Raw genomic sequence first — 27,042 nt, 5'->3', positions numbered from 1 at the left:
AGGTACATTCAACCAAAACAAAGAGCATAACAGGCTGTTGCCCAAGAACAGAGCTAGCTATACAGCAACAAATCAGACCCTATTTCCAAATTCCAGCTCCTTACACCGAGACACATTAATCACTCTTGCACAATAAACTGACACAAGTCTTGCCAGCATTAGTTCTCAGGTTGGTTTATTTTTTTTCTCAGAACAAAAATATCCAACTTTTTTTCTGAAAAATGACCTGTATAAACAATACAAAACTTCATGGCATCCTACTCCCATTTGCAGATTCCCTAAAAGCAGCCCAGAAGTACTACATCAGGGAACAGTTTTTTTCAAAGAACATGCAGGGGAGAAGACAGGGAACACTTTCCTCTCCCTTACATCAGAACTGGTTCTTCTGTGAACAGTCTGAGAATATGGTAAACAAAAACAGCTTCAGAAAAATGAGATTGTGTTTAAACACAGAACCTCCACTTCACACTCTCAAAACAAGACAGTGCTCTTGCACTTTTTCCCAAGACACGATCTCAGAGGGAGGTCTGCTTCCTGTTCAAGAACTGCTCTTTTTGTCAGCCGGTGAGGTCCTAGGATAACAAAATACCCCAGTCAGTGTCCCACAGTGATCACCTGTACATTTTATTCCCGTTCAGCATTAAATGATCAACTGTTACCAGCACGTCTACCATGGCCCTGAAAAACACTCAGAATTTTGTGGATCAGCACAAGTGGAATGTACACAGTGAAATTACCATAAAATTCATTCAACTTCCTCACAAAGGACTTGGAGAAAACTGAGAATTATGTGACTAGAGGTCAAAACTAGCAAGTCCACCTCAGAGAAACCCTGAGAACACCCTTCAGGTCACCTCCCTTCCTGTATAGGGTCATCCATGCTACCCTTCACTTGTGCTTTTCCTACACTGTTCTGGGAAAGCCAGTTCCTGGATACTTACTCTTTGCCTTTGGGAGACAGTCCTGTGTCTCCTAGAGGATTCACCATTCTCCTCAAAGGAGATTTCTATCGTTTCTCCCCATACTTACTTGCTCCCCTCTTCCCCCCTTGCCCACACCCCCTTCCTGGTTGTAGGGCATGAGCACCAAGAGGTCTGGCCACACCACTGCGACCCTGGCAATGGATCACACAGTGCCCCGGGGTTTTGTTAGCTCCCTCTGCTCCATCACTTGAACTTGCAGTTGGGTCCTCACCAGCCTTGGGAGCCCTGGCACACAATGAGAAGGTGACAGATTCTGCACCCAGCAAAGCCTCCTTCTCAACCATCCCTCCCCCTCTTCAGGGTCACAAGAGCTTCACTAGAAGGAAACCACTATGTAGGCACAAAGTCAGTTTTCTCTAGATGTAAACCAAAACTGTTTCCAAACTGATTTCTACACCCCACCACACTCTGTATTTGAAAGGGGAACCTCTTGGGTTCAGAACTTGGATCATCTGCCTCTACACCTTCTACACGGCTACGCTGACCTTGCTGCCAAAAGCTGCCTGCTCCCTCGGTGCCTCTCCCAGCCATGCTTTCCCTCTGCCTCTCCAACTGCAGACAGAACCAGCACCTTCTCCGTGGCCCCTGCAGGATGTTCGAGTTGGTTTTCAAGTGCTGCTCTAACACTGCAGTGGAGCCATGATACACACTAATGTGGAGTTCCCTCGTGTTCCCAAAGCCATTAAGCATCTGGGATAAAGCACCCTCAGCACACACATTCACACTGCTTTCTGATGTGCCCGTTAACGTATTTCAACACCCTGCTGCTCACAATACTGCTGCAACGGGCACCTCCAAGACACTCACAGAGGAATACTGATATGTAGGGTATTTCTCTTTGTCTGAGGGCAGACCGTACTGAAACACTGCTGAAAAGTCACCCCCATCCCTTTGTCATCCATGGGATGAACAGCAGAGGAGAAAAAAAAAAAAAAAAAAAAGGGGAAAAATCCTTGGAAACCTTTTCACAAGGTAACCCATTATCTATCTCCTATAGAAGTTCCGAGGATCAAAGGAGGTACGTTCAAAAGATGCCGTATCTTCTCTCAGCTCAAGAATACCAGGAGCCCAAACAGATTTTTGATACTCTTTCAGCAGCCGCAGCCACTACAGCTTGCTCAGCCAGCTCTGCTGCAGTGGTGAGCTCTGCAAATGTAAATTAAATTACTAGTAGCAAAATGAGGAAGCTTGTTCCTTAGAGGGTATCAACTTACAGACTGCTAACCAGAAGGCCAAAAAAAAAAAGCCATAATTGTGAGTTAAAAAAAAGACACTTTGCAGACTAAAGGATGAGAAGATAAAGCATCACATGAGGCTCAAAGTCCACGCCTCATTCGTTATATATTCTTGAAAGGCACCACTGGATCACAGGATAATTAGGACTGCAAAGAACATCAGTAAGTCTCCAGTCCAACCTCCTGCTCAGAGCAGGGTTAGCTACAAGGTCAACCAGATTACTCATCTTCCTCTGATGACCCTGAAGAAACGGGGTTTTAGCCGGTCTGTATAGTCAGAGCCACACAAAACCTGTGACTCATATGGCACCCTGCCAGAAAACTGAGTCTGAATCAGGGCAACGTGCCTCTCTCAAAGGCTGACCCCAATTTAAAGTTTGGGATAATAAAAGCACGAAACAGTTGAGCAACTTTCAAGACTGCCAGAAACACCTGAGTAAAGACTTCTAGCCTAGCACGAACTAGGATCCACAGTAATAAGTCAGTGCAGAGTCGCTGTCCTGGTTCACCCAGACTCACGAAACCCCATGTTACACTCTCATTGAACAGGCCACCTTTTACTGCCAAACCTTCCAAAACTGGGAGCTGACAAGGTTCATTATAACCCAAGATTATTCCCAGTCAGCTTCAGGGTAGCAGCACTTCCTAGTATCTCCCCCAACCAGGAGAACGGAGAGAGGAACTTTCTAAAGAAGGAAAACTACTGGAGGACATTTCAGCTGCTCTCTTCTCTTTCAAAATGAATCAGAGAAAGAAATGCTTAAATCATTTCTCCAGCTCACAGCATAAAGTTCTAGCAACTAGGACAAGAAAAGTTTCTACAAGTGTAATGACTTTTTTCCACTGATGTGCTCTAGTGTTCTGTGTATTATTAGAGAAACGCATCTTTGCTCCTGCTAAAATGCAACTGACTTCTACTCTGCTACTTGTCAGTCTAATATTATCCCCACACAGCACTTCCTTTTACATGTCCTTCATAGGCATACTTGAAAGATAATCACTTGATGTTTCCACTGGCTGTTAGCTGTGGTTTGGGGTGTCTAGCTGGGTGTAAAACCTATAGCTATTGCGACTTCTCGTGCACCAGAAAAACAAAGGATCAAACTGTGAGTCTTCTGGTTTCACGGCTGCTATTTGAAGTAATAAAGTCTTTACATGGAGCTAATTAAAAAAAAAAATTCAAACTGAAACCCTAAAGCCATTTCAAGGAGTGTTTGATCAGTTCATCTCTTTCATTTCCACCTAATGGCTACACAATCAAAAGAGAAGTGGAGGGGAAACACACGGCCCTGAAGACGCAGAGAGCTGGATCGTGTTCAAAGTGTTTGCTGCTCCTGCACGTAGGAGAACAGCGTGCTCCAACCAGGACTCTGCTCCAATATTTGTTTCCTTCCCTTAACAGCAGGTTGGCAGCAACTCAGCCACGAAAACCAGCAAGGCACACGCTCACTTTGAAGTTCAGACAGAAGTCTGTTGGTACCAGCTATTTTAATTCATGCTTCAGAAAGACAAGGCAGTCGATCATCAATTTACAGTAAGCAGCATGCCAGGTCACAGGTCACTTATAATCACAGTCACCTTTACTCTGCATTAAAGCCATAATTAACAGTTAATGTTTAACTAAGGCTTTAAAATTTGTTTAAGCTGTTTTGTTGCTGCCTCTTCCCCAGCTTCCCCTTTCCCACCTCCATCTCTAGCAGGGCTGAAGGAAAGTGTCATGTAAGTACCAAACACAGCAGGTAAAATTTTTGTCAAAGCATAAGGAAACTGGAAAGTAAGAAGCATGCACTTGAAGCATGGCTCCTGCCAGTTCAGCCCTCGTTACACCCATGCTTTGAAGCAGCAGCACCCAAGAGCGCTGCACTGAGATAACCCTCAGTGAGAAGGGCGCTCCTCAGGGAGAGGCAATCGAGTCATCAGCTTTGTGGAGGGCAGCCTGAAAGGCTGGCCTGGCTTTTACATCCTGAAAGAAGAAGGTTCAAAGAAATTTAGCCTCCACAGGTCTTATGGGAGAAAGGATACCTTCTTTTCAACACTTCTGTTCAAATTTGAATAGGGTTCTCACTGGCCACAGAAAAGAAAGGAAGGAAAGTTTTGACTTGGTGGTCAGGAGGACACAGTACATCCTACATCACAGCTCCACATGACATGCTGGAAAAGCAGATGTTACGTGTGCACATTTGGGGAAGACCAGCAAAGGAGCTAAAACCTTCCTGAATGGCAGTTGCCCAAGAAGTGCTCTTCACTCAAACCCTGACAAATCCAAAAGGAACTGCTGCACTGGAATGACAGCCTGGAGAAAAACCACTGCTACCGGGAGGTGAACAAGCTTCTTCTGAAATGCACCACGTGGACACCACGAGGTTACTGACAGGCTGTAGCTCTCCTGAACAGCAAAAAGAAAGCCCAGCAACAGGCAGGGTGCTATCAGCTAGCTGATAACAAGATGTGCTGGGCAATCCACCCTGATACAGGGAGAAGAAACAGCTATTTACAACACCAGGCTATCGTGGTTTTATCTGGACCCATTTATTAGAGGGAAGACGACGTATTGCCACCCCAGGGAGCCTGTCTCCGAGCATGTGACGGGCCTTCAGAAAATTACCTAATTAGGGTACCACTTATCTGCTATCTACAGAAGTGATTCTGCAGTCTGCCATACCCTCATTTCTCTCCCTAATGCTTTGTTTGGGGATGTCCAGTTGTTAGTGCTTCAAGTGGACTCACTTAAATGGCCAAGGTGGCTGTCAAGCCTATCTTCAGAGTGCAGTAGCACACGAGCACGCAGACACTTAGAGACTTTCCACATCTGACGGCTTGGGCAGGCTCTGACTACTCCATCACAGGTGCACCAGGTGTCCAAATTCACAAATGGAGCATGCAAGGAGCAGATGTGCTACTCCCCATTTATATAACCAAGCTATATGAGATTCCATTGCCATCTGAAGATCTGTGCTTATGTGCTTTTCTCAGGATGGTGGGGTTTTTTTTTTCGCAAGTCAATTTGTCATGATCCTCAGCAAGTTTCAAGCACTGCCTGTATGCTAGACAGACAGCTCAGTGGCAGGGTGAATTCTCCAGAGATATTTAACAAGTCTCGACTCCAAAGACCCTGAATGCTGATGACATGCACTACCATCCTGAACCTGAGGTGATGGAAGAAGGATCTGTCAAGTCTGCTCAGATCTGTGATAGGACAAGGATACCTAAAGCAAAAAGGAAAAACAGAAAGCAGAGCTCTTTCTCAAGCATTTCTAAAAAAAAAAAAAAAAAAGCCAATTAAAACTGCTCCCAGAAAAAGCAACAAAAGAACTTGCTCAGAGAGCAAGAGGTATCATAAGAGGGACAATTCTGGGAAGGCAAGAGAAGGGATGAACTCTTTAACACACACTTCTGACTCAGAAAGGACTTCATCTAGCATGCCTGGGCTGAAACAGATCCTTAGAGCAGCTCCCAGTCCTTCAAGAGCTCAGACAACTTTCATGTAAATAATGTTCAGCATTCTGTCAAATCAACAGGTCCCTGATAAAGCAGGGTGGGTAGTGGGAGAGGCACGTGAAGGTCATATCTACCCTTACTGGAAATAACTGCAGTTCTTCAACTCACAACAATGCAGACACTCCCTGCATCTAAGCAAAAAGCCCTTTCAAAAGCAACATCCCCCAAATCTGAAGCCCTCATTAGTATCTCCTGCCTCCATGGTGCTGACAACCATGAACATTGTCTTTCTGCAAAGTGCTGTTGCCACTATGTCAGACACAGCATCCATGTCCTGGTGCTGTTCAAGCTGTGATGTGGCCCCCAATCCCCTGTCAACTCCTCGCTGTTGCTGCTGATGGGAAGGACACCCAGTTACGGGGCTGCACGTGGTGAACAATGTTTGGCAGCTCACAAGCAGAGGAGTGTTTCCCAAAACCACAGTGAACACTTTTGAGGGCACTTAGCAGTTATTTTGTTGACCTCAGCTGTCTCTGTATCACAGCTACTACAATGCCCAGTTAAAGCATTTTAAACTTTTCTAGAGTTTGTCAGTGTCACTTACTCTGCTGGAGCAGAAAGCTGCCAGGTCTCAAGACTCTGACTAGCATCAGCACCCTCCCATAACCAGGAGAGCATGTCACCTGAAGTCTAGGGTCTCAGGTCATTAAACGTCTGCAGTTTCATTTGAACAAAGTGGAGACTGGAATAAGCAAAAAAAAAAAAACCACCACAGGGCCCTCCCTCAAAAAAAAAAAAAAAAATCAGCCACTGGGCATTGTTTACACCACCATCTGAAGTTTTTCTTCCCAGCTAGGAACTGACATTATGTTCTGCTCTGCTCCAACTCCCCTCTGCTCTGAATGCTGCTACAGGCTCTGACTCCTTGACATGGCAGCAGAGTGCTCAGGGCAGTGCCGTGCTGAAGCAGCAAGACACAGGGACTCCTACATCCCGTGACACAGACCCCACTGTGGGGAGGATCCATGGGTACACCAGCCAGGCCACAGCTGGCCCACGCCCAGGCACAGCGATTTAGATCATCGAGCATGTCTGCTCAGGATAAGACATCGCTGACATAAGCAGGCAAGTGAAAACTATCCTTTGTTCCTTGGAGGTGGCAACGTCCTCCAAGACCAAGAGAGGACACATGATTTATCATACAGGCACAGTTAGAGTTCTCTACACTCAACACTCCTCCAAGAAACTGCACTAGAAGAACAAGCACACAACCAGTAAAGTGTGGAAAAGGGCCCTTTGTTTTGCTGGGTAAGGCATGATCTTTTAAAATCTCAGATTTAATCTTAAGAGAAACAGATAGGATAAAGACATTCATTCTGCTAGTTCAGAGAGAATGTCTGGAGCACCCCAGAGTGGCAGGATTGGTGGCCAGGCATGCCAGTTCTGCCTGGGTTGGCTAAAGCCCAGGAAGAGCTGCTTACCACCGTCCGTAATGCCACAAGGACCAAAAGCAGCACTGGGGACTTCTGGGCCTCAGCTACCAGCACAACTAAGCTGTAACCTGATCCTAGGTTTACGAGTCACAGGCACCTGCAGCAGGCTTCCATTCAAAATCAGTTTGGTCACTACCTACTTGGGTGTAGTTTTATCCGATTTGCCGTTTTACCCATCAAGGTAACAAAACATTTTTACTAACACTTCATAGAGCTTATCACAACTGGAACACAAGGGGTGGAAAAAGGAGACTTTAAAAATGGTACTTTAGAGAAAACCTTAAAATAACCATGCATCTCCTTGCTGCTGGAAGTGAAGGCCAGTAACTCCAAATGCTCTGCAAAACTAAAACTTTTTTCATAAAGAAATTCACATCTTATGCATAGACCATTCTCTTTAAAATCTACCTGCATGATAAAGCAAGTATTATCATGGGAATGAAAAGAGACCAGCATCTTTTTCACTCTCTACTGATATGTAACAGCAGCATATTTTATCTTCTGGCTGCTGGCAAAAGCTCTGAGAAATAAAAGCCTGCACAGGGGTATTCACTGGAGGCTCAGCCTGTCCTTCCCAGAGCAAGTGAGCTGGGTGGCCTCAGGCAGACAGGAGCTTGAGGAGGAGTGCAGCCAGGAACCCACTCCTACCTCACCTGGGAGCATCATGTTTGAGCACACAAAGGGGAACCCCAGGCTTTAGACACTCACTATGGCTTAGAGAGGATGGCCCTGGGCTAAGCCCTGAGGCAGTCCTCTGATGAGGCTGAAGAACCACCACTTCACCCGTCCCTTGGAGGACAGGCAGGTAGGTGAGACATTGCAGGGGTCTCCCTCCTTTTCCACTTCACATCATCTTTCCACTTCTAAGCCCAGATTGGACCTGCTGGTCTGGGCAAAGCCATCCCTAATGCATTCAAAGCAGGGACCCACGTCCAGCACATCTGAGCAGGCAGCACGCACGCCACAGCACCCCAAAGCAGAGGTGGTGCGGCCACCTCTCCACTGACAGCTTCTAGAAGACACCACAGCCCACCAATCTTCCAGAGACGTATCACAGGTACTACTGCAGGCAAGAACTGCACGACTCCTCTGAAAAAAAAAAAAAATGCTAGAAGAGGAGAGAGCTGCAGGGAAAACAGGAAAAAAAATCCCAATCCAACAACCTTATTAAAGCTTTTCTCCTTCTTCTGCTTAGCAAGGAGAATGCTTAATTAAGTCATCCTTCAAGCCTTCCCACTTGCTCCAGCAATGCTCAGCATAAAGCTGGTATTTAACAATTTCCTTCGCAGCGCAGGACATCTCGGTGGTACGATGATTTGCATATTCTAAAGGAGCAGTGAAATTGCTGGTTCTCTGTTGTTCAGCTTTACGCAGTGGGTAGGGACAGTATCAGCAGGAGGCACATTTTAGATCTGCTCAGTAATAAGGGAGAGCAGGAGGGGAAGGAGCAAGTTGCTGTTTACTCAAAGTCTGAAGCCTTCCCTAGGCAGGAGTTCTGACTGTGTTATGCACATACTTGCTAGTTTATTTGCAAGTCTCTTTTGGCTTATTAGGTCAGTTTAACTGGCAACTGCTGCTGATTTTAAGCCCAATTATAGTCACTTCTACCTGGTGACACAGGCCCAGTTCTGAAGCCAATTCTCACCAATTAATGGCTTCAGAATAGCTAGACTCTGCCATTCATAGCCATCTCAAGTTTGACCTCAGAGTCATAGTTTCCTGCCGTAATTTCAGCATTGTTTGTTTTCACTGGAACACTTCCCTGTGTGCTGTCAACTACTGAGACCACTTCTCCTGTGTACTGAGCTGAGATATACATTAGAGACAAGCTTTCAATTTTGGCCCACCTATAATTAAAAAAAACCTCAAAGACTTCGGCTTTCTGGGATGAAACTATCACCAAGGTCCTTCTACTAGAATCCAGATATTTCTGGGGAATTTGTCCCCACCGTTCATAATTAAATTCTCTTATGAAGGACCACAGGATTACAACAATAATTTTTTTTTTTTTCTGACAGGTCTTTCAAACAAGAACAAACAAAAAGCCAGTGGTCCTCAGCCCATCCATCCTGCAATTTAGTGGACACTGAGGAGGACTTTCAGCTATACACATCCCAGGTAACCTGTCTCGACATGTCTGCACCACATGAAGTGTAGAGGCAGGCAATAACCCAAACCCAAACAGGGGCAAGCACGAGATGCAAGGCACTGCATTTGCAAGGCTGCAGCAGTATGGATTTAAGAAAGTGTTTGTGCTTCTATTTCTCCCTCTGAGTATTTCTGAATTCCTCCAGGAAGCATCACAAGTGACCATGAATTTCACTAAAGTGAAGATTTATTCTGACCTGAAACTCTTTTGTTAAAAATTAAGTGTGTTCTGAGGAAGATGTTGTTTGTGGCAACTAGAGGAACAATGAGAGGCATATAGAAATACCAGGCAGAATAAAGATACTCAAGTGTGTCTGCGTTTGAGTGTCATTATGCAAAACATACAACAGAGTCCTGGATGATTCACTCAGGAAATGAAGCATTTGTCCCTGAAACAGAGCAACGGCTGCAGAACTCACCAAAACGTACAGCAGACCCACCTCAGAAGGAGCTCTGAAGCAGGGGGAAGGATGTAACTGTTTCAGAAGAAAGAAAATGCCACAGCTACAGCTCTGAGGCATTTAGCTGGTAAGCTGGGCAACAGGTCAAGTCAATGCTTCACAAGCACCTGCCAGCTGGTATATAAGAAAGTTTTCCATAACTGTTGTGATTCCACTGGGTCATTAAACATGAGCTACAGGCAGCGTTCACAGGCCATCTACTCACTCAATGCCTAAGACAGAAAGGATGAAGCAGGTCTGCCAGACTGACCGAGTACAGCTTGTGCCCTAAACTGAACTTGCACTAAGTCGTCAGAAAACACCAAAGAACGTTCTGCCTCAAGTCTGACTAATTAGCAGTGCCTCTGATAGAGAGCAGGAGCTCTGGCTGGAACTGCTTTGCTCCTCTCTGAATATGTGATGAAGTTTTTAAACAAGATGCAGCAGCAAACCAACCTCCAGCTAGCACAGGGCTCTGCCCTGCAACAAGCTCCTCCAGCAAGGGATTTTTCTGGCAATGAATTAACAGTAGATTCTCGTGTAGTTCTCACTGATTTGTTTGTCTGGAAGACTGAGTTTCTTTCTGATACTGTAACTAAAATCAACTTCAAAGGTTAGATCTTGCTGACTGACAGCTGTCCATCAGCTGTGTAAGGCGGGAAAACTCCAGGAAAGTGCTGTACATGTGCACTGGTAGGAGTCAATGGAGAAACTGGCTGATGATCAGCCCAATCTTTAAGCTTGCCTCCAGCAGAGGTTTCTCTTTCCCTTCCCCTTTGCACTTCTCACTCTCCACTACTGAACACACTGCTTTACTTACAACAGCAGCAGCTATGTGCCATTACACCAACTGTGCAGAAATCAGCATCTTTGCAAGCTGCTTTTTGGGAAGCAAGAGGCCACACAACCTTACCAGTGGAGGGACCTGTCTGGTGACCCAGCAGAACACCACATGCTTTCAGAGTTCCTGCCAAAAGCAGGGCTAGCCGACACACTGATTGACACAAGAAGCTTCTCAGGTCAGGCACTGCTATGTACTACCATCAGACACGAGACCCAGGTCCTACAGGCTTCCAAATGGCAAGTCTCTGAAATTCAGCAAGTGGAGAACAAGAGCCTCCTTGCCAAGTCCAGAGACACGGACCTCCTGCACATACTGGCAAGACAGCTCATTAGTCTTAAATCCCCTTTCACAGCTACTTGCCTGGGGGTAGGTACCCGTTAACAGATGTGATCAGTCTCATCCTGAACCCAGGGCAGAAGAATTTGTGCTCCAAGGCCATACAGCAACATGCCCAGCTCAGACCCCGTGGGGCACAGGGGCAGCAGGAGGGTCAAAACTACAGCAGGGAGGCACATCCAGCCAGAAGAGGGTTGTGTTGCTTTAGGAACCAGCTGTTCAATCAAATTTTTTCTTCAAATACTACCTCGGCCTCCTCACAAGCACAGACAAAAGAGCAATCAACCTTAAAATACCGGACCTGCACCCTGCACTCACACTGCTACTGATGAAAAGGCTGCCAATACTGCATGAGAGAACAGCAGCAAATTCTGACGGCTCCGAGCTGGTGATGCTTTCTGACAAAAGGCTGCTGTCATTTTCCGCAACTCCTTCCCTAGGGTTTACCCCAAGACAAGCGACCAGTGAAGATTTCCACTCCCCCTTGCACCCCCCCTTTCACCCCCAAAGGTTTTGACAAAAAAAAAAAGAATGATCAAAGAGCCTTTGTGCATTTATAAATCTATCAATTTTGCTAGAAGATTTAACACTTTAAAGAGTCCTAAATATCTATTTGAAATTTCCTATACAAACAGGTTTTTTTAGTATTTTAGAAAACCCAGAAATAAAATATTCCAACATTCCAACAGCTCCAGACAGGAATACTGGAGGGGATGAGGAAATTCAATTCTTAAGTTTGACAGGAACAATTTTTTTTGTTTTGTTTCTTTTAATTGGCAGGGAAACAATAGCACACAGCTGGCTCTGACAAGAAATAGCTGGGATGAGCAGCACAGGAAACATTATTGAAGTGTTGCCAGTTTCAGGTTCCTGTCCCATGCCAGCCTGCCTGAAAGATTCCCCAAGCTGACAATGTGGCAGCATTTCACACCACCATCCTGCCCTCTCCCCTCCCCACACACTCCCATCACCTTACATTTGGCCTCCAACATCCTCCCATGCAGAAGAGAAGCAGGTTCCCCACCTGAAAGCAGTTCAGATGGAACAGAGTTGTTGGGAAACCTCAGCCTTTTCCACAACTTGATTACCTTCACTAGTCCTTAGCCTGAAGATGGGTGAACATGCGGCAGCACATTTCTTTCTCCTTTGTCAAGTAGTCCTTGTAGTATCTGCAAAATAGAGCAGAGTGTGGCACCACAGGCTGTGGGCTGCCCGACCGACCGTCAGTGCCACAACCAGAGACTATATATTAATTTTTCTATAGAAATAGATTAGCCTGATGTAAGAGTGTGCTGGTAGCAAAGATGCAGCTCCTCCAAGCCCTTCTTTCTGCCCTGTCAGGGAAGGAGAGCTGGAAACACTGTGCCTCACCTTCAGACCCTGGGTCTCTGCTTTGCCAGTGATTATCAGCTAAGTAGATCATTTGACTTTTGGTAGCCAGAGGCTTTCTACACCAGTTTTGCAAGAACATGATGCAAAGATGCAGAGGAACCCCCACTTGCATCCTGTGGTCTAGTTTCATGTCTCCTCATTTGTGCCACTCCTTGTGTGAGCTCCTTCAGCACCTAGCAGGAGACATGGTCCAAGTGCCCTACTCCAGGATATTTACTGTTGACATCAAATCTGGGCAGAGGATGGACAGGAGACAGCAGGGATTTGTGGCCTAAATGGACGACAGGGCAATGCTTCCTCTTCATTTCTCACTCCCCTGCCAGTATCCCATTTGCATGGGAAAAGCTTCTCAGATTGCTCCATTTCAACCTCTGCTTCTCTAAGCACAGTGTCCTCTGCACCCTGTGCTCTCACCTCACCAGTAAACGAGGCCTCACTGGTGAAGAATCCCTGAGCCAGAGGGTGACTCAGTTTGGGCACCATCCCAGGAATCAATGGCTGCCCACATGGTCAGCTTTCCCTCATATGCTACCATATAAGGTCAAAAGCAAAGGTTTTTGTTGCAACACAGCAGAAACAGCACAAACGTGACTGGCTAATGCTCTCTCAGCCCCTTACCATCAGCACCCTGGTGTCCAGAACCTCAAAGTGTTTTGTTTCATGAAATCCCAGCACAGCAAGTCGCTTCTGTCAAGTTTCAGACAGATGTCGTCCCAACTGTCCACACCGAGCAGATCGGGGATGCCCACCTAGCCTGGGGATGGCATGCTCACACACCGACCTCAGCAGGAAACCCAAGAGCCCTTCATTCGGAGGCACAGATTCATGCCAGATATCAGAACACCACCATTTTGCTCTGGATTTGATGCAACAACAAGCCTTCCAATAAACTGCCAAATCCAGCAGCCGAATTTGCTCCCACAAGATCACTACAGCTGGTACCAAACACGTGTTCCACAAAACCCTCAACTCTGGATTCTGCCTGTTTTTCTCCAGTGAAGTGAATTTTGCCAAGAACCTGGCTCAGCTGTTTGACACTTCTTGAAGTTTTGTTTTAGACAGCAAAAGGTAGCTGTTGATTAACACACAGCATTCCTTTTTGCAAAGTATAAATGTACTCAGTAAGGAAATGAGGAGCCTCTAAGAACAAATTTTTGATTCATATTCCATTTCTGAAGCATTTGCCAGATGACAAGTTTTCTCAGGCAAGGCAGTTTGACATCACAGGATCTAGACCAAGCTATGGCATAATTAACAACACTCAATAACATTGTTTTAATCTGTTTTACACTAATTCCACCCTTTGTCATAGTAAAAGCAAAAAAATACATAAATTTTAACTGGCACGGAGGCAGAAACTCTGAGACAACAGTGGCTGAATGCATACTTAGCTTCCTGACATGCGTTAGGTGTACGTGCTGCTATCTCCAGAGTCAGAGCAGACCAGCCTGCCCACTGCTTCCCTGAAGGCAGAATGCCTTGTTGCTTCCTGGCAGCACAATTTCAACACTATTAGCAAGATTTCTCTTTTACTTGCCAACATATTTTGAAAGAGTCTAAAAGAACACGCAAGGCTCTACCATTGAGCACTGTACTACTGACACTACTCCCATCCCAAGCCTCCAAGAGTAGCCAGCCAGACAGACCTATTTTATAACTGCTTGTGCTCACCTAGCAATTTAGTATCTACATACTCAGAGGCCGATCAGGATGAAGTGGTTTATTTCAGATTTCCAGACCAACATCCAATATTGCTTTCAAGTTCTCCGTATGTCAGAAGACACAGAACAAGCTTGAAGCCTGGGTGTTATCACAGACTATTAAAGGCAATGTGGGTATACAGGACGCCAACATGCAAGGACATCCCTCTACCAAAACCTTATGTGGTGAAAACAATCAGACCAGGAGACTGGCTTTTCCAGCCGTACTAAATACTCTGATAAGAGATATTATTGTTGCCTTTAAACCTTTTCACAAATGCCTAGCAGGGTGAAATGCTGGGGTTTCAACCCCAAGCCCCAAATTAAGGTTGACATGTGGGTGATTTCCCACAGCCCTTCCCAAAGGGGGGTGAGTTTGCCTTCAGGCTTCCCTCCAGGGTGGTGCCGGCCTGGCAGACAGAGCCATTGGGTAAGTGAGCCCCAGGGGTCCCACACTGAGTAACCAAGGGTCAGGTGTCCCACTGAGGGGTAACAGCTGGGACCACTTGCAGGCAGGGGCAGTGTCTGTGTGTGAGGTAGATGCCCTGTGCAGAGTTCCCTGTTGGGGAAGGACCTCCTGCCTCCCTGGGACTGGGCTCCAGTAAACGTGGGCTGTGTAGAGATTCAGTATGTGGCTTCCTTGGTCTGATGTGTTTGGCTTGTTGACTTGGTTGTCTCCCATCCCTTCTATGGGAAACTGCATTTCACCATTTATTCCACCCATTGTTGGTCATGTGATGTTGTTGGGGTCAGTGGGATTGATGTCAATTATGTATAATCTGACTTGTTTGTACCCCCAGCGCTCACCCATGTACTGACCCTTTTGTATCAATTTGGTTATTGGTTCATCTTTATGCTAGGCTTAGTAATTGGCAAAACAGAGGGACACACAGAAGAGGAGGGTTTGTATTCAAGGTCTGCTTTGTGATTTCTGAAGCTGGGGACTGCATCACCTTCTGTGGCTGTAAACAGTGCCAGAAGTACAGCACACACTTTTGGGAACCAGCTAATGCTTTTGCCAGTTTCAAAGAGAAGACCAGAACAAGGGCAGAGACTAGCTTTAGTCATGTCTTGGTGGGGCTAGGGCATGACTAAAGCTGGCAGGATTGTGCTGTGCTCAGCCTGCAGATGAAGGGAAAGTTTGCCTTCAGGACTGCTCACTTATTACCTTCAAGACAGCAAGAAATTCACTTTTAACAGACACTAGTATTTGTAGCATTGCACAGTGAACTACTTGCAGTGCAGAAGAGCCACTGTAATTAATCAACGCATCTTAAAGGGAATAAAAGTCATACTTATTAGTGCAGAACATCAGCTTGAATGCTAGCCCCCTGCATTTCATTGGTTCTGAGGAATTTCAGAAGCCCTCATCACCCTGACCTACCTAATCACGAGTCTAACACACAAATCCCCCCAGAGAAACTGTCTGGATAGAGTGGGTGGTCACAGCTTCACATTTATCACCTGTAACCACTGTGTCTGCAAAACGGTTGAATCAGCTGTCTGCCTTTCCCCCAAGTCACTTACTAACCCAACAGCTTTGTGTTTTGCTTTTTTAAACACTTTAAATATTTTTGAGTGGGTGTTCCAGCCTGTCTAAGCACTCTCACTCCCAGAGGGATGGAAAGGAGTTCTCTCACCTTGCCAACTTCTTCAGCTCATTGTTAATAGAGTGGTTAAATGGCTCTATACGCTGAGCTCTCATCAGGAAATCCCAGGCTTTTGTGTATTCTGTCATGCAGAAACAAGCCTGCCATTGAAAGAAGAGATGCATGGCAAGATAAATATAGACTCACCAGCGGACTCAAACATGTGCAACCAGAAACATTTCTGAGACAGATCCAGGTAGCCCAGGAATCCCTCATGAAAAGATCTGTGTGACAGATTTACAGAGCACCAGATTCTCCAAGAGGTCAGATGCAGACAAGCCACCTCAACTGCTACAGCAGCTCAGGAGGCCTGGCCCAGAATTTAGTGGTTCTCCTCGGTTCAGTCGAGGTTGTCAGTCAGGCTGGGGTATTCCTTGACAGAGGAATTTATTTTTGCTCACCTGGCCACACCTGAACAGTGCTTTGGCATTTCTTTGGTCAATCTCCAAGGCCTTCTCCCCGTATGCCAAAGCTCTGTCAGGACGCTCCAGTTTCAGGTAAGTAATCGAGAGATTGAGGAGCACCAGCAACTTGGCAGTGTTGATCTGACACTGCTCTGCATCACTGGAAGGGTTGCGACCAAGGATGGAAATTGCCTGAGCAGACAGGGGAAAAAAAACCCTAGTGCACAACAGATCTATTATGGAAAGTGAGAAATCCATCTCAGACAGCTACACCCATGTTTGTTTACCTAGGTGAGTTAAAAAAAAAACCAACTCTAAACATATTGTATGGCATTATCAGCATGACTAAACAGCTCAGCCTTAAGACTACAAGTTTAGGAACCTATCAAGGAACTTGAAAGCAGCAGAATAAAAAAATTACACCTGGGACTCATTTTAAGGACAAAGATGGAAGAGAAATCTTACAGGGAGAAAGGCTTGCCTTTTTTTTTTTTTTTTTTTGGTTACAAAGAAAAAAATCTCACAAAACCTCACCACCTCTGAAACAAAAGCAGATGCATTCCAGTTTAGGAATAACCAAGTATGTCCCTGCCTGGAGAGGCTGCAGAGTGTCCATCCTTGGAGATGTTCAAAACCTGAATGGACAATCCCGGGCAAGCTCCTGCTATGGCTGACCCTCCTTCAGCAAGGGGTTGGACTAGACAACCTCCAGAGGTTCCTACCAACCTCAACTATCCTGTGATTTCCAACTAGAGGGCTAAAAATACAGCGTCTAGTGTGCCAGTGATACCTGTTTCCAGGCCAAAGGAATTCTAGTTCCCTTCCCAAAGCATTCATCAGCACACTGCTGCAGTACAAGGCCATGCTGCTGCATTTTAACACCTCCCAGGATAAGCTGACCTGAAAGGCTCCAGTTCAGCTGTCAGCCACACAATCCACTCAGGGCTCGCACTGCCCCTGAGATGGAGTCTTGTGTCTGAGCTAGGGCCCACAGGGAACAAACCTGAAGGGAAAGGGTTGTGCCTATTTCTGCCAACCCTTCTCCTTCATTTATCCCTGCTGCTCAAACAAAAGCAGGTGTCTAAGATCTGTTCTTAAATAACAAACCATGCCTGGAAAATATAATGAAGTTATTTGATCTCTAAATTGTACTTGTTATGGTGAGCTAGCACTTAATAATCACTGCTTTCACAGCTTTTCACAATGGAAAACACATTTTTTTCTGATGTCATACGTTTTTGTATCTGTCTTTGGCAAGACTGAAGTGTTGCCCACGGAAGAAGTAGTTGCCAAACTCTCTCTCTGCATCTGCCACTCTTAACACCTTCTGTAGCGGAAACGTATCCTGCTGCTCCTGTATAAAAAAAAATACCTGAATTTCAGCTTGAAAAAAAGAAAGCAGGCAGAGACCTCAGGCAGGATATCCCTACACAGTCCCCTGCTATTGCTACACAGTCCCCCTGGCTGTTGCCAAGGCCCCTGCAGCATCCAGCCAGGCCACCACCACATGGCAATTCTCTTTGCCAGGCTGAAACATGCCTCTGTTGTTGTGCTGGTAACTCCTGGTGAAGAGTGTGACCAACCAGGCCAGGAAGCTCACCAGCACCAAAGAGACTCTAGGGGAGGGAAAAAAGCAGGAATTTGTTCTTAAATCCTGCCCAACTCTCTCACCTGCTTAGCACAGAGCAGGCAGTTAATGCAAATGCTACTGGTGGCACAAAAGCTGAAGCTGATTGAAAGACTTCATCGCTCCGATGGCTCCACCAGCCTGACACCCACACAAGACACCAACCAGCAAAATAAAAAACCCAACAATAATAAAAAGGCAAAAAACAAGGGACAGATTTTCTCCTGGGTTTGCAAGTTTGAGCCAGCTCACAGAGAGAGCTTAGTTAGCCAGAAAGGGTGGGCAACTGGCAAGAAGGGGAGTAAGCCCTCTTGCAACAAGTGTGGTTTGCTCACAGGGCTACACGTTGAAAAAGTGGCCTGTGCAGCAACAGGAGGGAATGAGCAGGGACACCCCCCCACCACTGCTGCCTGTGCCCCACTCACTGACCCACAACCGCAGCCCAAAGCCCTTTACATGAAAAGGAGGCATTAACAATAACACCGTAACTCACCAGGGAGGAAAGCGAACAGTGAAGGAGCACTTGGGAGAGCAGCCAAGAAGCAGAGACAAAGGGTGGGGGCTGGGGGGCACTTGGACTGCAGACTGAACAGGATTTTTTAGACAGCTCATTACTGTTCCTTCAGCGAAATTCCTGGAAGCTGGTGCCATCTAGCGAAACCATAAGGCTTGTTGTAAAGCTAAAACAAATAGAAGTCGTTCCACCGACTCCAGCACAGGAGCAAAGGCAGTGCCCAGCTTCTCCCTCCGCACGGGAGTGCAAACAGAACAAGGCGTGCAGAGACAGTGCTAAAGCACGTGTGTTTGTATCCGAGAAAAGCCAGCAGCCCAAGGCATGGATAATTGCACCTGCATTAAGCTAAACATATATAATGCACAAGCAACAGCAAATGGAAGGAAAGACAACAAAGGTTTAGCCTCCAGATTTAGGTCTCAAACCTTACTAAAGCAACTCACAGCAGTCAACTCGAAGAATGCATCAGATTCCTCTGTGTCTAGGAAGTCCAGCAACTCCACTGTGAACATGACCATGGCATTTGGGGGAATAAGAGGAGGACAACCACGCTGCCCATAGGCATAATCTGGCATGAAGACAAATCTTGCCACCTCTCCCTTCTTCATCGACAGCAGGCCAACTATCAGGCCCTGCAGTGTAATGTCTGTCACAGCAAGATATGGAAGGTCATGAGAATCAAACATGGAAACCCTCTCAGACACCAAACAATGATTCCTCCCAAAGCCTGGAGGAAAAAAAATCTTTGGTAGCTCACATCTCAGCAACTACAGTGGTCAACTGCCCCCTGTTACGAATTATCAAGGCAGTCTGCTGTAGGACCCAGCACACAGTAAACAGCAACATCTCCTGATGATTTAAAAATTATTAATTTGCTTTAAAAACACCAAGACAAGCAGCTGCCTCAGAGTGGGTGGTAAGCACCCCACTGCCACTAACAGCCAAGAGGGGCAGAGGCTGATCTGTTCCAGACTGACCACCACCTGTGCCACGAAGCAGGCTTTTAGACTCCGTTAACAAGTTTTAATGGTTTCAAATAACCTAAAGATACTAAACAGCATATGAACTAACACGTCTTAAAGGGCTGGTCTTTGCAACCCCAAGTCCCAGGACAAACTCTCCGGCTCAAACCTACCTTTTCCAAGTTTCATCAGCTCAGGAAACTTTCTGTTCTGGTTTGTGCAGAAGGGCTCATCCAAGCCTTCCAGGTACCCAGAGTACCAAGCTGTGCAGCCCAAAGCAAGGAGTGGGGAGAAGAAAAATGCAAGAATTTGATTTCATATCCCATAACAGTACCACTAGGAGCACACCAGGAATTAAGTTTTTCAACACGACCCTTTTATCCCACTTTTCTTTTATTCCTCCTGCTATAAAACAGCAGAGGCAGCACAAACCACACTGTGTTTTATACCAAAAACCCGGTCACATCCAAGTAGCCAAATGGCACTGACTATGTTTTAACATCATCACCAGATAAAGCAGCTGCTTCACAATCTTTATCCCTAATAAAGAGATGTGATTTTGTGTTTTTTAAGAATTGGAAACTTCAGCTGTAGAAATTAAAATGCCCCAATTATCTGCAGAAATGCGTAACAAAGCCTTTCCTAACCAAAGCTGGAACCCTGGAAAGAGAATTAAAGGGGAAAAGGTACCCCCCCAGACACCACCACTCTTCTGGGCACTGTATATCTAACTCCAGTTCTCTCAGTTAGTAAACACACTGTAATGGCTTCCCATAGCACAGCATCAGGCCTCTGCACTTCAGGAACCACTTTCAGCTTCAAACTTCTCTATACTGTGAGCAAAGGTGGGACCTGTAAATCCTGCTTTTATCAAGGTCAAGATGCCCTTTCATTTAATCTGTGTGCCACAAGAAGTTAAACAGAGTATCCCAAGTGCTAAATACTGATAAAGAAAGCAGACAGTCTCTGAAAGACACACTAGTGTATAATATAAGCACTTTTAAGTTATTGTTCTGATCTCATGATAAATTCTAAAGGACTCAGATTTGTCAGCGACAAGCACCTCAGTGTTAGAGGCTCAAGGGACCTTTTACAACAGGTTCTGTCCTCTCTGTCCCCTCCAGCACATATTTCAATTCCAGCCACACACACCAAAGCAATGTCCAAAAGCAAGGACCTTGCACTAAGACATAAATGACACAGATAAGCATGAGGCCCCGACTTCAGTTTACTTTTCTAAGGATTTTAGGGTTTCTTAAACCTGCTAACCACAGACTAAACAACTGCCATTTATAAAGCAAGCTGCTCAGAAGACCGCCAGCTGAGCCTCCAGGCTCATACCCACAAAGCAGGGCACAAAGTTACTGCCGACTACACTAAAGCCCCCGGGGCGCCAGACTGCGAGCTCACGCAGCACTCGCAGGACACCAGGCTGGCAGCACTGAGCAGATGACACAGGGAAGGTGTGAGAACCTGCAACAGGGGGGTGCCCAGCCACTGCCACGCAGCCTCCCGCGGCCCACGGGAGCACCCCGGGCCCCAGTGCCCGGCAATACCTGCCACAGAGGCGGTCGCGGGCACAATCTCCCCGGTACCAGAGCGCAGCTCCTTCTTGCGCACCCCTCCATCACCACGCAGGTCGTGGTCCCACCCCAGCTGCTGGAAGAGGGACACGGTCCAGCCCCTGTCTCTTAGTTGATAAGAAAGCGTTTTGGTGAAAATGTTTCTGCTCTCCCAAGCAACGCAGATGAGTGAAACCCCAGTGGGACTCGGAGAGACCGGCTCAGGGAGGCAAACAACACCAGGTCTTATCAAGGATCCTGCCCACACAGTCATATGATATGTGTGCCCGCAGGGCGGTGGGCAGCCTTTCATGGGGGTGTGACGCTGTCCTCAAAGCAGAAGGGGACAAGAGGCTGCCTGGCCTCTCCAGCAAGCAGAGACATTCCCGGCAGAGCTGAGGCTGCAGGCTTGGCTCCCCATCCTGCCGAGGGGCCACCGGTCCCAGTGCCTGTCTCATCTGCCCCTCCAACCAAGCCGAAATCTTCAGCTTGATCGGGAGAAGCCAAGTGACGTTGGTTGGCCTTGGTGTGCTGGGACGAGCGGAGCCCAAGCCGGGACCAGGAGGAAGCTGTGCAGGACGCGAGTGGTGTGGTGAGTGAGAGGCTGTTATCTGGGTCTCTGGGAGGTGTTTCTGTGTAAGCAGATGGAGCAGCTGAAGCTGGTTCCCCCATATGGATTCCTACAGTGTCATGGGTCACAGGCTGATGTGCTAGCTTTCCTTGATTGATGAAGCTCCTATAGCAATGTATAATAAAAGTCAAGCTCAGGCCACAGCCTCCTCTTTCCCTGGGATCAGGTTTATTTTCTTTGACTTCAGGTTATGTCTTTTACTTGCCCAGGATCTTGGCGGTTATATCCAACAGTTCTGCAAACAGCACAGCAGGGGAGGAAACGCTGCATGACCTTATAGCTGTTAAATAGGCTGGCCACATGCAGCCCCAGGGATTGGAGGAGAGGCTGGGATTTGGGCTTGTGTCTCTTGGAGGTGCTGGCCCAGCGCGTGGAGCACTGCAAGGACCAGAGACCACATCATGTTTCAAGGGAGTGAACTGCAGCTGCAGCCCTGCATGCTGTGCCTCAGCTTTCCAGCCCTTGTATCAGTGAAATCCAGCCTCACAGGTGTTTACTATGTGGTGGTTGTCCCTTCCTCCTAGATAAATGTGCTTTTTATGATTTCTTTCCACTTTTGCTTAGATGCATCACTTGACCTAATGCCAATCCTTCTGAGGATATCCATGATGACTAGGACAATGAGCCCAAAGAGATCTGCAGGAATTCATACAGGCCAGGGTCAATACTGGAATTTTTCAGCAGAAATTCCCTCTTCTCTCTGCTTCCAGCCCTGGCACACAGGCAGGTCTCCACTGAGGTGGGCTGCAGTGTGATGCCCCTGCCAGGCAGAGGCCCCAGATGGTCACTTCTGATACCTTAGGCAGATCTGGCACTCGTGGCCAGGTGTGGTCTCACATCTCCAGAGCCCAAACCCACCGTGGGTTAAAATAAGCATCTCAGACTTTGGTGGAGCCTAATGATGAGTTTGCAACCATCTGTGCTGCTGCTGGGGGTGTGTGTGTGGAGGCGCCTCTCTGTTTCACCTTCCCCAGGTGCTGAGCTCCATCTTTGCACATCTCTGCTGATCTTGCTCTTGGAACGGGGCTGATCTCTCACCCTTGTTTCCCAGGCCACATCTGTGCTGCTGTGGGAGGGTGGCAGGATGGCTCGGAGGATGAGCATCAACGAGCTGGAGGACCAGCTACTCTGTCCCATCTGCTTGGAGGTCTTCAAGGAGCCCCTGATGCTGCAGTGTGGGCATTCGTACTGCAAGTCCTGTGTGGTGTCACTCTCTGAAGAGCTGGATGGGCAGTTTCTCTGCCCCGTGTGCCGCCAAACTGTGGACTGCAGTGCCTCGCCGCCCAACGTCACGCTGGCCCGTGTCATTGAGGCGCTGCAGAACCGGGGCGAGGCAGAGCCCACCCCGGAGTCCTGCCCAGCGCACCACAACCCCCTCAGCCTCTTCTGCGAGGCTGATCAAGAGGTGATCTGCGGGCTGTGTGGCACCATCGGCAACCACCGCCAGCACAAGATCACCCCCATCTCTACCACGTACTGCCGGATGAAGGTTGGCAGGCAGAGCCTGGGGTCAGGGTTAGGGCACTTGCAGTTCTTGCTGGCCAATGTCCCCTCTTCTTTAAGGGTCAGGCTGGAAATGATGCCACCAGTGTGGGGAGCACGGCCCCATGGCACAGCCAGGTGTGGGGCAGGGTCCCTGGGCTGGGGAGCAGCTGTTTCTCAGGCTAGGTGTGTCCCCAGCTGAGAAGACTCACAGTTTCAGTGGCTACACTGTGGTGGGGAGAGCCAGGGGTCAGGGAGTGTCGGTGGGGCCTTTCAAGACTGTTTCCAAACACCATCAAAAAGAGTCTGGAGATAAGGGCTGAGGCGAGGTGCCACAGGAGAGGAGGGAGGCAGGGAAACAGGAGCCCCAGCCAGGCAGAGTAAACAGCTGGCGTCCCCTGCCCAGCATCACATGAAGGCGCCAGGAGTGGAAAAGCACAGGGCCACACGTCCCCTCCGCTCCTGGCCCCGTGGAGATAAGAGCAGGAGACACCCAAAATGCTCCTGCCCCGGCCAGGCTCCCGGCACCAGCACTAGGAGGGGGCCACTGGCCTGGTGCCGGCTTGTGGCTGCTCACCACCTGCTTGCCATCTGCTCGCCTGATGTAGAGCCACCACGGGGTGTGAGATATGGAGGGTCGGGAGTGAGATCGGAGATGTGGTGCTCCTGGCAAGAGTAGGTGGTCAGCAGGATCCAGACTGGAGTCATGCTCTGAGCGGTCTCCTGACTCTGGCAACCCCAAATCCTCTAGATCAGGATGTTCAGGGCCCCAGGAAGCTTAGTGAAAGCTTAGGAGAACATGGCTTCTGAGGGCCGTGTGCTCCTCAGGGGGCTGACAAGCACTGCCTGGGATTGAGGAGGCTGCCACAGAGGTCCCTCCTACAGAGGTGCTGTCTTTTCAGGAGGAGCTGTCTGTGCTGCTGACCGATGTCCACCAGTACAAGAGGAACCTGGATGAACACTTCAGCAAGCTCATCAACAACAAAAGCCGCATCGCAGTGAGTGCCATGTGACAATGGAGCCCATGTCCCCGTGTCCTTTGTGTCCCACACAGCCCCTGGAGCAGCCTCTGCTCCTGGTTCTCCCCATCTCACCGCCTCTACTCCTCTCCTTGTCTTCTCCCTTCCCTGGGTTAGCAGACAGGGCTTACCCTCCACCCTGTTCCCTGAGGTTCATGTTCTCTACAAAACTCAGGGATTAAACATAGACCTGTTTTTGGGAAGGGTGACGTGGCCCTCTCTGGTGGCACAGCCTTGTTTTCAGAAGGGGTGATGTAACCCTCACTGAGTGCCCTGGCAGGAGCAGCAGTCAGAGTTGGTTTGACCGAATGTCCTTGGAGATGGGGAGATTACAGGTGGAAAGGACCCCACTCAGAGCAGGATTCCCAGTCAGAGCAATGCTGTTGGCTTCACATCGAGCTTATGTCTGGTTTAGTTGCCTATCTGTTTCCCACACAGCAGATGTCTCCAAGGGACCTCCTGGCATCCCTTCTGAGGCTAAAGGTTCCCACTGAGGCTCCTCAGAAGGACTCAACCCAAATGAAAGTGGAGTTGCACTTTCTCCCAGGAAAGTGCAGCTTTCTTCTTTTTGGCCCAGGAGACAGGCAATTCCCTGGGAGCAGAGGGATCCAAGAGCTGTCTCAGGGCTCTGATGAAGCTGGTAGGAACATCAGGAGACAAAAATCTCAGGGAGGAGAAGTGTAAGGCAAACATGCTGTGGTGGTGAGCTGCTGAGGTGGTGAGCAGGATGAAACAAGATCCAGCCTGCTGTACAGAGCTGTTTTTTATTTGGAAAGCCAGTGGAGGGCAGCTTGGTGGGACATGTTGACATTGCTGGTGGCATCTCTGAAACCAAAAAGCAGGTGAAGGGGACGGAGTGAGGCAGCCCTGCGCAGCTGCCTGCTGTCTTCTGGCAGAACGAGGCAGATGTCTTCAAGTGGGTGATCCGGAAGGAGTTCCAGGAGCTGCACAGGTACATCGATGAGGAGAAGGCCAGCTTCCTGGAGAGCATTGAGGGGAAGGCAGCCCAGCTCATCACCTCCATTGAGTCCCAGGTCAAGCAGACATCAGATGCCCTGCAGAGGCTCAAGGAGATGCAGAGCTCCCTGGAGGTACTCAGCAATGAAAGCCAGCTTGATTTCATCCGGGTGAGTGCACTCGCTCGTGAAGGCAGTGACAGTCAGCCAGGGTCCCCCACCCTCAGACCACTGCTCATAGCCCTGACCCCTGCCCCGGGGAGTGGGAACCCTCCGCAGGCACAGCTGAGATACCATGAGAAGTGAGATGTAGGTGCCCTCTGTCCAGCCAGGGCTTCTCTTGATGGGAGAGATCTGCCCTCCATGAGAGGCGATGCCCTTAGCTCTCAGGACAGGAGAGCCCTGGCCTCTCCAGCCCAGGACACGGATGTGTGGAGCTGCGACCATGCAGAGGAGCTGCCTTTCTGTCAGGCTTCCACCACTGACTCTCTCTTTCTCTTGTGTTTTCCAGAAATACAGCTCCTCCCAGTTCAGGTGAGTGGTGGGACCCAGCAGCAAACAGCATCGATGGGGATGACAGTGCCTCCACACCAGGGCTAGAGGTCCCAGGCCAGCGGGCATCTCAGCATTGCTGGGCCAGCCTCGCATGGACATGCTGTTGTGATGGATAGCCACAGCCAGAGCCACGCACTCAGCCCCAGAAGAGGGCAAGAGCAGCTGGTGAGACACCAGTGGCTCCATCATACAGGGCAGCCAGGTAAGAACAGGTCACACACCATCCCCGTCACCTGCATCATGGCTGCTCGTGTCTTTCCAGGTCAGAGCTCCCCAGCCTGCACCCTGGCGATGGCATCTTTAGCCCCGTGTCCTTCAAGCCGTGTTTCCACCAAGACGACATCAAGATGACTGTGTGGAAGCGCCTGCACCGCCGCGTTCTGCCAGGTACTGACCTGCCCCGCTGGCAGCATGCCAGGAGCTCCAGCTCCCTGCGTGGCACAGGCTGCCCAGCCAGCCTTGTGCAGCCCTGGCCTCTGTCTTGCTCTCTGCTTGGGCACTCCTCTCCCCCAGGAGAGCTCCTGGAGCAGTGGCTGGCTGTGTCTCATGCTGGTAGCAGCCTGCTCTAGCGTTAACACCCCAGCTGCTTCAAGTTCAGCAGTGCCAGCTTGCCCGGCTGTGCCAGCTCCTGGGGTTGCCCAGAGTCTGGCCGCTGCCTGCTAGTATGCCTGCAGCCTGCCTGCTTTCCTTCTAGCTCCAGAGACGCTGAAACTGGACCCGGTGACAGCGCATCCCCTCTTGGAGCTCTTCAAGGGCGACACGGTGGTGCAGTGTGGGCTCTACCAGCGCCGGGACAGCAACCCCAAGCGTTTTGACTCCAGCAACTGCATCCTCACCTGCAAGGGCTTCTCCTGCGGCCAGCACTACTGGGAGGTGATCGTGGGCACCAGGAACCACTGGCGCATGGGCATCATTAAGGGCACGGTCAGCCGCAAAGGGAAGCTCAGCAAATCTCCCGAGAACGGCGTGTGGCTCATTGGCCTGAAGGAGGGGAAGGTGTATGAGGCCTTCAGCAGCCCGCGGGCCACTCTGCCTCTGACCACCCGTCCCCAGCGCATTGGCATCTACCTGCACTACGAGAAGGGCGAGCTGACCTTCTACAATGCCGACAACCCCGACGAGCTTAGCCCCATCTACACCTTCCAAGCGGAGTTCCAGGGCCAGCTCTACCCCATCATGGATCTGTGCTGGCCAGAGCGAGGGCCCTACTCACCCCCCATCATCCTGCCCGCACCCGCTGTGAGCCGGCACCCCCAGGTGCCCTACAACCATCCCGCCCCAGAAGAACCCACGAAGCTATAGCCTGGGCAGTGGGATGAGGCTGTGGGTGGAGAGGGCTGCAGCTGAGTCCCGGGGGCTGCAGCAGAGGAGTCAGGCTGTGTGCAGGGTTGTCCTGAGCTGGAAGCTGTGGTACTTCAGCAGCACAGGAGGGTCCTTCCCCTCTCCTCTAAGAACATAAAATGTCAGCCTTGACCTCTGAATCCCCATCCCCAATCTGGCAGGCTGACCCAAACGCCTAAAACATGGCTGGCCTGTGAAAGATCTCTCTGTGGAAAGGTGGGCCGGCCTGAAAAGCATGAGCTGTGAACGTCCAGGGTCTTTATTGGCATGTCTTCTGAATAAATAGTTGGTGTTAGGTGAGTTGGCCGCTGGCTAACACGGGTACCGTCTC

The 27,042-nt window shown here is 48.8% G+C and overlaps 2 protein-coding genes across 2 annotated transcripts; one reads left to right on the top strand and one right to left on the bottom strand.

The window, feature by feature from the left end:
- Window positions 1-40: 40 nt before the first annotated feature.
- FKBP6 (FK506 binding protein 6) lies at window positions 41-21,965 on the bottom strand. The gene is made up of 9 exons (XM_026861879.1): window positions 21,937-21,965; window positions 20,722-20,855; window positions 19,339-19,428; window positions 18,647-18,849; window positions 17,297-17,416; window positions 16,060-16,254; window positions 15,650-15,759; window positions 12,006-12,086; window positions 41-572 (listed from the first exon to the last, which is right to left on the bottom strand). Exons 1-8 carry the CDS (start codon window positions 21,963-21,965, stop codon window positions 12,011-12,013), a joined length of 957 nt encoding a protein of 318 aa, XP_026717680.1. The 3' UTR covers window positions 41-572; window positions 12,006-12,010.
- TRIM50 (tripartite motif containing 50) lies at window positions 21,033-27,042 on the top strand. Its single transcript, XM_026861545.1, has 7 exons — window positions 21,033-21,319; window positions 22,410-22,847; window positions 23,743-23,838; window positions 24,756-24,986; window positions 25,327-25,349; window positions 25,633-25,757; window positions 26,065-27,042. Exons 2-7 carry the CDS (start codon window positions 22,443-22,445, stop codon window positions 26,670-26,672), a joined length of 1,488 nt encoding a protein of 495 aa, XP_026717346.1. The 5' UTR covers window positions 21,033-21,319; window positions 22,410-22,442; the 3' UTR covers window positions 26,673-27,042.

This window comes from Athene cunicularia (genome assembly GCF_003259725.1).
Source record: "Athene cunicularia isolate RWA chromosome 19 unlocalized genomic scaffold, athCun1 chr19_part1, whole genome shotgun sequence".
Taxonomy (NCBI): Eukaryota; Metazoa; Chordata; class Aves; order Strigiformes; family Strigidae; genus Athene; species Athene cunicularia.
The sequence above is the reverse complement of the archived record's forward strand: the minus strand, read 5'-3'. Positions and strand labels throughout refer to the sequence as shown.

Coding starts and splice junctions, on each gene's coding strand:
- FKBP6 (XM_026861879.1), bottom strand. CDS start 21,965: ATGGATATCCTCAGAAGGATTGGCATTAG. Junction 17,417..18,646: donor CATTCTTCGAGTTGACTGCT/GTGAGTTGCTTT, acceptor TTTTTTATACAG/GAGCAGCAGGATACGTTTCC. Junction 16,255..17,296: donor CCAAAGACAGATACAAAAAC/GTATGACATCAG, acceptor CTGTCTGCTCAG/GCAATTTCCATCCTTGGTCG.
- TRIM50 (XM_026861545.1), top strand. CDS start 22,443: ATGGCTCGGAGGATGAGCATCAACGAGCTGGAGGACCAGCTACTCTGT. Junction 23,839..24,755: donor ACAACAAAAGCCGCATCGCA/GTGAGTGCCATG, acceptor GTCTTCTGGCAG/AACGAGGCAGATGTCTTCAA. Junction 25,350..25,632: donor TACAGCTCCTCCCAGTTCAG/GTGAGTGGTGGG, acceptor GTGTCTTTCCAG/GTCAGAGCTCCCCAGCCTGC.